The sequence below is a fragment of the Ornithorhynchus anatinus genome, chromosome 7, assembly GCF_004115215.2.
Source record: "Ornithorhynchus anatinus isolate Pmale09 chromosome 7, mOrnAna1.pri.v4, whole genome shotgun sequence".
Classification (NCBI taxonomy): Eukaryota; Metazoa; Chordata; class Mammalia; order Monotremata; family Ornithorhynchidae; genus Ornithorhynchus; species Ornithorhynchus anatinus.
Window position 1 is genome coordinate 70,872,541 of NC_041734.1, and position 8,519 is coordinate 70,881,059.

The 8,519-nt window shown below is 57.1% G+C and overlaps 1 protein-coding gene across 4 annotated transcripts; it reads left to right on the forward strand.

Annotated features, from left to right (window-relative positions):
- The first annotated feature begins 1,396 nt into the window (after positions 1–1,396).
- AMIGO1 (adhesion molecule with Ig like domain 1) lies at positions 1,397–5,810 on the forward strand. 4 transcript variants are annotated; one of them, XM_029069242.1, is made up of 2 exons: positions 1,397–2,919; positions 4,743–5,810. In XM_029069242.1, exons 1-2 carry the CDS (start codon positions 1,415–1,417, stop codon positions 4,936–4,938), a joined length of 1,701 nt encoding a protein of 566 aa, XP_028925075.1. In that variant the 5' UTR covers positions 1,397–1,414; the 3' UTR covers positions 4,939–5,810. The 4 variants fall into 4 exon arrangements, with proteins under 4 accessions (XP_028925075.1, XP_028925076.1, XP_028925078.1 ...); XM_029069243.1 differs by having other exon boundaries at positions 4,971–5,810; XM_029069245.1 differs by having other exon boundaries at positions 1,397–2,964; positions 4,971–5,053.
- The last annotated feature ends 2,709 nt before the right edge of the window (positions 5,811–8,519 follow it).

Sequence of the window (8,519 nt, forward strand, 5' to 3'; positions counted from 1 at the left end):
TTGTGGGCAGGGAACACACCTACCAAATCTGTTGTGTTCTACTCTCCCAGGTGTTTAGTATAGTGCTCAGCACATGGCAAGAGCTCAATAGATCGATGATCGATTGATGGAGACCAGAGATAAAGAAAAGGGGGAATAAATATGATGATAATAATAATGATGATGGCATTTGTTAAGCCCTTACTGTGTGCCAAACACTGTTCTAAGCGCTGGGATAGATAAAAGGGTATCAAGTTGTCCCACTTGAGGCTCACAATCTTAGTCCCCATTTTCCAGATGAGGTCACTGAGACACAGAGAAGTTACGTGACTTGCCCAGAGTCACACAGCGGAAAAGTTGGGGAGCAGGGATTAGAACCCACGACCTCCGACTCCCAAGCCCTTGCTCTCTCCACTAAACCAAGCTGCTGGGGAAGGAGAGGAGAAAGAAGGAAGCAGCCTGGCTCAGTGGAAAGAGCCCCGTCTTAGGAGTCAGAGGTCATGGGTTCTAATCCCAGCTCTGCCACCTGACAGCTAAGTGTCTTTGGGCATGTCATTTCACTTCTCGGTGTCTCATCTATAAAATGGGGATGAAGCCCGTGAGCCTCAAGTGGGACAACCTAATTACCCTGAATCTACCCCAGCGCTTAGAACAGCGCTCTGTATAGAGTAAGCGCTCAATAAATACCCTTGATTGAATGAATGAAGGCTCCGCACATAGTAAGGGCTTAACATATTCCAACATTATTATTATTAAGGAAGGGGAGGAGAAAGCAGAGGGGACCTGGAAGGAAAAAGAAGCAAGACAGGCCAGCAGGGAGGGAAGAGGACTGTGAGCCCATTGGTGGGGAGAGGGACTGTCCACTCCCAGCGCTTAGCACAGCGCCCCGCACACCGTCAGACGACGGAACGCGTGAGCGAGTCCCCGGAGAGGGCGGAGGACCGCTTCGTCCCGTCGGCCGCCTGGGGCAATCGGCGGCGGGAGCCGAGCGGAGCCGAACCGGAGCGAGCGGAGCCGAACGGAGCCGAGCGCAGCCGAACCGGCAGGGGGGCGGTGCTGGCTCCCCCTGGCGACCGCGGACGGGCCGGGACGGCGCGGGGCGGGGCCCCCGGGAGCTGGCGCAGGCGCACCCCCGCGCACGTGCCCCCCGCGCGCGCCCCCGCCGGCCTCCCCTGCTCCGCGCCCGCGCGGCCCGGCCCAGGACGAGGAGGAGAAGGAGAAGGAGAAGGAGGGCGGTGGACCGGGGCCTTGCTGCGGGTGCGGCCGCGCCGGCCCGGCCCCTGAAACCGTGCAGGGCAGGGCAGGGCACCGGCCTGCAGACCCCCAAGATGGGCTGAGGCTGCCGGGAGCCGGGCCCGGCATCCTCTTCGCCTGCCAGCAGCCACCCTTGCCCCCCCCCCCCCAGGCTCCCCGCCCACCCGCCCCCGGTGCCGCCATGCCAACCCCGGGGAGCCCCCGCACCCCCTGGCTGGTGGGCCTGGCCCTCACCCTGCCCGCCCTCCGGGCCCCGGGGGTCGCCCGGCCCCCGCCGCACTGCCCGCCGGCCTGCCTGTGCGCCAGCGACGTCCTCAGCTGCTCCAAGAGGGACCTGCTGACCGTGCCCCACCACCTGCCCCGCTACACGGCCCTGCTGGACCTGAGCCACAACAACCTGACCCGCCTCCGGGCCGAGTGGACGCCGCACCGGCTGAGCCGCCTGCACACGCTGCTGCTCGGCCACAACCACCTGTTCTTCATCTCCACCGAGGCCTTCGCCCCCGTGCCCGGCCTGCGCCACCTGGACCTGTCCTCCAACCGGCTCCGGGCCTTGGACGAGTTCCTCTTCAGCGAGCTGCGGCGGCTGGAGGTGCTGCTGCTGTACGACAACCACATCGCCGAAGTGGACCGCAGCGCCTTCGACGGCATGGCCGGCCTGCAGAGGCTCTACCTCAGCCGCAACCAGATCTCCCGCTTCCCCCTGGAACTGATCAAGGAGGGGGCCAAGCCGCCCGAGCTCAGCCTCCTGGACTTGTCCTCCAACAACCTGAAGAGCCTGCCGGTGTCCGAGCTGTGGCTGCTGCCGGCCTGGCTGAGGAACGGCCTCTACCTGCACGGCAACCCCCTGGTCTGCGACTGTGAGATCTACAGACTGTTCAAGCACTGGGAGCTGAGGGAGCTCAGCTCGGTGGTCGACTTCAGGGACGACCTGGGCTGCTCCCTCCTGGCGCCGCCCCCCAAGAAGGTCATCAACGTCTTCAGCCTGGGCGGCCCCGACCTCCTCAACTGCAGCGACTTCAAGGAGTGCGCCGTGGAGGCCTACCTGGGCGACACGCTGGTCATCGGCTGCGACACCAAGCAGCGGGGGGTCACCAAGGAGTGGGTGACCCCGGGCCACGAGCGGGTGCCGGGCGAGGTGGCCAACGGCACGGCGGCCGTGCTGGCCAACGGCAGCCTGCAGATCAAGCCGGTGAGGGCCGAGGATCGGGGCACCTACACCTGCTACGCGGTGGGCGAGGCTTTCAACGAGACCCTCTACGTGGAGGTCACCGTGTACAATTTCACCCAGCACAGACCCCACGACACCCTCAACACGGCCTACACCACCCTAGTGGGTTGTATCCTCAGCGTCGTCCTGGTCCTCATCTACCTGTACCTCACGCCCTGCCGCTGCTGGTGCCGGGGAGGGGAGAAGCCCGCCAGCCACCAAGGGGACAGCCTCAGCTCTTCCATGCTCAGCACCACCCCGAACCACGATCCCGGGGACGGGGACGGGGACGGGAAGGACGGCGGCGCCTTCGACCGGCGGGTGGCCTTCCTGGAGCCGGCGGGCCTCGGGCCGGGCCAGAACGGCAAGCTCAAACCCGGCAGCACGCTGCCCGTGCCGGAAGGCGTCAAGAGCCAGCGGAAGCTGTCGGACCCGGACTCCGTCAGCTCGGTCTTCTCCGACACGCCCATCGTGGTGTGAGTGGGGGGGGGCGTGATGGGGAGACCCCCCCGGAGAGAGAGGTAAAGGCAATCCCCACCCCCCCCGCCACTGGCCGGAGAGGCGAGGGGATGGGAGGGAGGGGGCTGCCAGAGGGAGTCGCTGGCCCCTGGAGACGACGTGGAAAATGGCCCCGGGGGAGAAACCCCCAACCCTTCCTTGCCCGGTGCAGGGCTGCTGGGAAGATTTTCCGACGTAGATCTAAAATCCTCCACCCGGTGTTCCGCACCTCCCAGTCCCTGGCCGGTTCACCCGGTGGTGGACGTGGGACTCGTCCCTGGCCGCATCAGAGCTGGGTGGGTTCCCAGGCGCTCTCCCCCTCCCTCTCAGAGCGTTCCAACCCCCTCCAGAGGGAGCGTGGTCATGGGGAGGAAAATTGGGAGGAGTTGTTTTCTATGCCTCCACCGACCTGCGGAGGCCTGGGACGGGTCTACCACGAAAACGCATTGGGGTAGCGGAAGACGGGGCTTCCGACAGCTGTCTGTCCTGCCAGAGTTGCTGTCGGGAAGCCGCCTGTCTAATAAGGGGCAAGAGGGTCAGCGACGGATCTGTGCCACGCTGAGACGCTCTCAGCCTAGCTCCTCCCTTTCCTCCCCTCCACCGAGGACCGGGTGGGCTCGAAGAGGGCCTAGGAATTGGTGAGGGTAACCAAGCGGGGACGGCCCTAGCCCCCGTTTAATTTCAGATGATATTAGAGCGGCGGCGGATGAAGAGTGGAAGATAGGTTCTGCTCCACTCCCCAACAGGAGTTCCGAGATATCTGGAACGTAGTGGAGTAACGGCCCCCTGGGGCCTTACCCCCAGAACTAGCTGATGGAGTTCTGAGCTGGGAGTCTCCAGCTGAGACCCTGTGGGCCCCAGGGACTCTTGCTAGTCACCCCACGGTGGGGAGTGTGAGCACAGTGCTCTTAACTGATGGTGCTGTCCAGAGAAAGGGGAGCTCTCAGTACTCAGGGCTGAGTGAACCTGGTTTTCTCTCGCTGCCTATAGCCATCTAAGTCGTTGGGTGTCAGGGGCGGAGGAGAGGCTCTGAACGTTTCTTCTGAAAGTACTGGCGGAAGGAACTGGACCACGCTGGGCCCTTCTAGGCGAGGTGGCAGCTTAGATGCGGGATGGGGAGAGCCCAGTCTTCTTCCCCCATGTTTGGTGAGGTTCCCTCCTCCTTCAGTCCGGTCTGGAGAGTCAGGCACAGTTGACTTGTTCCTTTTCTGAGCGTATGTCTGGAGTTGTACACAAGTGGAGCATCGTGGGAAGACGATGCCTTGGACCAGGACAGTGAGTTGGAGAGGAACGCAGAGGGGGACATTTTCTCTGATGTCCTTAGATCTGCTCCCCTGTCTCCCCATCACCCTCCTAGACCCAAATTCTTCTCCTCGATCCAAGATTTTTGGGAGAGCTCTCCAATTTCTCTAGGCTAAACTGCTCTCTAGGCCCCTGGAAGGAAGGGTGAGGACTGATTTCTGCAGGAAGGGATTAGTTCCAACTATCCAGAAAGACTTTTTGACCTTCCCTGCACACCTAGGATTTCTTCGCGCTCGCTCTCTCTCTCTCTCTTTCTCTTCTTGGGTCCCTACCTATTGTCAGGTCCAGTAGGGTCTGCCCATGGAGGCTCAGTCCATCACACTCAATCCCAGCTGCAGTTCAGACCTGGTAGTCTCTCCAGGGTTTCCCTCTGGTACCCCCACCCTTGAACTGGGATTCTTCTAACCACCCTGAAGGTCAGACCCACTTTGCCACCTCTGTGTGTGATCTGCCGTTAGGAGGGAAGATGCAGCCCGATCTGAAACGCCTCTCTTTTCAGGGGGTCCTTTAGGCAGCCTCAGGAAGGAGCCAAGATTGGGCCTTTGTGGAGGGTTGTCCTCCGGGGTCTCTGGAGGAGGGGGAGACGGAGATGGCAAAACACACTGCTGTGGACTGCTTCCCCTTGCTCCCCGTACCCTGCTGCTGCTCCAGAAAGACCAGAGCTTCCACCGGTGGAGAGCAAGAAGGCAGAGTAAGAACTGAACTAAACCCAGCTTGCCCCTTCCAGGCTCCACATACCTCCGGCGGGAGCGTGCTCCTGGGACCCCCAGACTCAACCAATGATCCAGCAAGTCACTTCTCTGCTCCCAGCCTCTCCCGGCTGCAAAGTATCGGCCTGCGCTCCTCACCCCCTTGGGGCCCTGCTCAAGGTTCTGAAGTGAAGCCGATCCCCCCAGAGTCTCCGCCAGGCTTGCCCAGCTGGCCTGGGTCCTCCAAAGACTGGCAAAACACTCCCTGGAAGAGTCCCAGGCCCAGCCTCGAAGGCTCAAAAAAGTCCCGGGATCTCCCTCCGCTTTAGCCGTTGAGCCCCACTGCTCTGTGGCTGGAAGCTTGCCAGGGAGCAACCCCTATCCTGGCTTCTGACGGTTGACAGGTCATCAGCGCTCTCCCCAGACAGGAAATGGGTCTTTGGCGCCCCGTTTCCTGCTTGTCCCTTTGACTCCCATGAAAGGAAGCATAACGTTTAGGGCAGGAGGAGCCCGAGGACAGGGACTCCCAGGCGGCACTAAAACCCTCATGGGTGCGTTTAAACCGATTTGGTTGGGGCTGTAAAACCCTCATGGGTGCGTTTAAACCGATTTGGTTGGCACAGTTTCCGGAAAGGGGGTGGGAGATGAGGGCCCGAGCTGGCCAAGCAGGTGGACTCTCTGTGATTCGGATTCTGATCCTCAATCCACCTCCTAGTCTTGCTGGCAAAGAGAAGGGGCCTCCCCAGCCCAGGCTCCCTCTTCTTCCACATGTGTAATCTACGCTGGCAACCCCCGGGACCCACCAGCTGCCCCTGCACCCAACCTTCTCTGTGCTCTGAAGCCTTGGTATAGATCAATAAATCTGTCTTGAGTCTCCATTTGGTGTGACCTGTGATTGGTGGATCGTCCACACAGTGCGTGACTCTGTGGGATATGCCGGGGCGGGAGGAGCTGACGGGTCGAGCCTGCCACGTCCTTGGAAATCTCTGGTTCAGGGTGGCTGCGGGGGCAGAAGGACTCATTTTGATAACCCACTGTCACAGATGGGTTTCAGTAAGGTGTATCGTTTAATCTGTGGTATTCATTGAGCACTTACTGTACTTAGGGCTTGAGAGAGTACAACATTGGTAGACATTATCCCTGCCCAAAATAGTAATAATGATTGTGTTTTTTGTCAGTGCTTAGAACAGTGCTTAACAAATACCATGATTATTATTATTAAGCACTTATTATGTACCAAAGATTGTACTAAGCCCAGGGATAGATCAAATCATCAGGTTAAACAGAGTCCCTGTCCTACATGAGCTTCACAGTCTAAGAGGGAGAATAGGTATTCAAATCCCTTTTTACAGATGGGGGAACTGAGGCACTGTGAAGTTCATAATAATAATAATGTTGGCATTTGTTAAGCGCTTACTATGTGCAGAGCACTGTTCTAAGCGCTGGGGTAGATACAGGGTAATCAGGTTGTCCCACGTGAGGCTCACAGTTAATCCTCATTTTACAGATGAGGTAACTAAGGCCCAGAGAAGTTAAGTGACTTGCCCACAGTCACAACAGCTGACAAGTGGCAGAGCCAGGATTCGCACCCATGACCTCTGACTCCCAAGCCCGGGCTCCTTCCACTGAGCCACGCTGCTTTTCTTAAGTGACTTACCCAATGGCACAGGGCGGGCAAGTGGAGGAGGCTGGATTAGAACCCAGTTCCTCCAGCTCCCAGGCCTTACAGTCCAGAGGGGGAGAAAGACATTTAAAATAAGTTACGGATCTGTACATAACTCAGCCCGTCAATGGGCAGGGACTGTCTCTATCTGTTGCCGATTTGTACATTCCAAGCGCTTAGTACAGTGCTCTGCACATATTAAGCACTCAATAAATACTATTGAATGAATAACTGCTGTGGGGTTGGGGTCAGGTGACCATCAAGTATTTAAAGGGTACAGACCCGAGTGCACGTGTGGCGCAGAAGGGAAAGCAATTAGGGGAAATGAGAGTTTAGTTGGGAAAGGACTTTTGGAGGAGCTGTGATTTTAATAAAACTTGGAAGGTGGGGAGAGTGGTGGTGTGTCGTATATGATGGGGGAGGGAGTTCCAGGCCAAAGGGAGAATGTGGACAAGAGGTTGGCAGCGAGGTAAATGAGAATGAGGTACAGTAAGTAAGAATATTGGTATTTGTTAAGCACTTACTGTGTGTCAAGTGCTGTTCTAAGCAAGGGGGTAGATATGAGTTAATCAGATTGGGCACAGACCCGATCCAATATGGGGCTCAAATTCTAAGTATATTCGATGTTAGAGTGAAGTGTGCAGGCTGGGTTTGCCAACTAGAGAGCCTCATCATTAGGAAGATGCAAGCTCTCCCTTGGATAAGCAGGCATTCTTGAGTTAATAATAATAATGATGATGGCACTTATTAAACACTTGCTGTGTGCCAGGCACTGATCTAAACACTGGGGTGGATACAAGCGAATTGGGTTGGACACAGTCCCTGTCCCGCGTGGGGCTCACAGTCTCAATCCCCATTTTACAGATGAGGTAACTGAGGCCCAGAGAAGTGAAGTGACTTGCCCAAGGTCACTCAGCAGACAAGTGGTGGAGCTGGGATTAGAACCCATGACCTTCTGACTCGCAGGCCCACGCTCTATCTACTACCCCATGCCGCTTCTCTGGTTCCCAAGCAACAGCCATTAGAGAGAAGATAGAGGCAGACTATGTCAACAACCCACTTTTTATACACACACACCCTATTATTATTCATCATACACACACACAATACGCATACACACAATCAGCATTCACACCTCCTCTCTTCCCTGTGATCTCAGGCCTTCTCCAGAGTCGATCATAAGACCCCTCATGGACTCCTGTCCTTAGGAAACAAAACAAAACAGGGTCTTTCGCACCCTGGGTGTCAGCTCCCAGAGCTGGACAGTCTTGCTGGGGCTTTCCCTTGGGCCAGTGTCCGGACAGGAAGGGCTCTGTGCCCTGCAGTTGGGTCTGCAGAGATGATTGAATTATGGACTCACTGAAAAGGCCTCTCCTAGAATGCAGGGCTGTTTACAAGGGCTCAGGGTCTACTTTTCACCAAAAGTTCATTTTCTCTCCTTGCAACACCAAGGGTCAATCATGTACACACACACACACACACACACACACACAGGCGCGCACGCTCTAAATCCTGTTCATAAAAGGGTTTTCTGGATAAAGGCAGTTTTGTTTTTGTTTGGTATTATTTGTTGTTTTTTTTATGGCATTTGTTAAGCCCTTACTCTGTGCCAGGCACTATACTAAGGCAGCTGCAGGGAACTGGCAAATCCAGCCTCGTGCAATTAGCCACCATCACAGTATGACCAACAGTGCTAACCCGCGACCCCAGTGGGAAGCCGCGTGGCAGGCTGGCATTCACATTTCGATTCCAGCTACAAAGCTGGCCATTTCGTCTCCACAGCAAACCAGTCCCAGGGTACTCTTCGGCCATTGGAGGGCATCAGTATGGCACGAAGGGGTCCATCTAGTCAGTCGTATTTATTGAGTGCTTACCGTGTGCAGAGCACTGTACTAAGTGCTTGGGAGAGTACAATACAACAATA

Bases quoted from the DNA above. Each gene is read 5' to 3' on its own strand.
- AMIGO1 (XM_029069242.1), top strand. From the start codon at position 1,415: ATGCCAACCCCGGGGAGCCCCCGCACCCCCTGGCTGGTGGGCCTGGCC. The intron at 2,920-4,742 runs GTGAGTGGGGGG...CTCTCTTTTCAG, and splicing joins TCCGACACGCCCATCGTGGT to GGGGTCCTTTAGGCAGCCTC.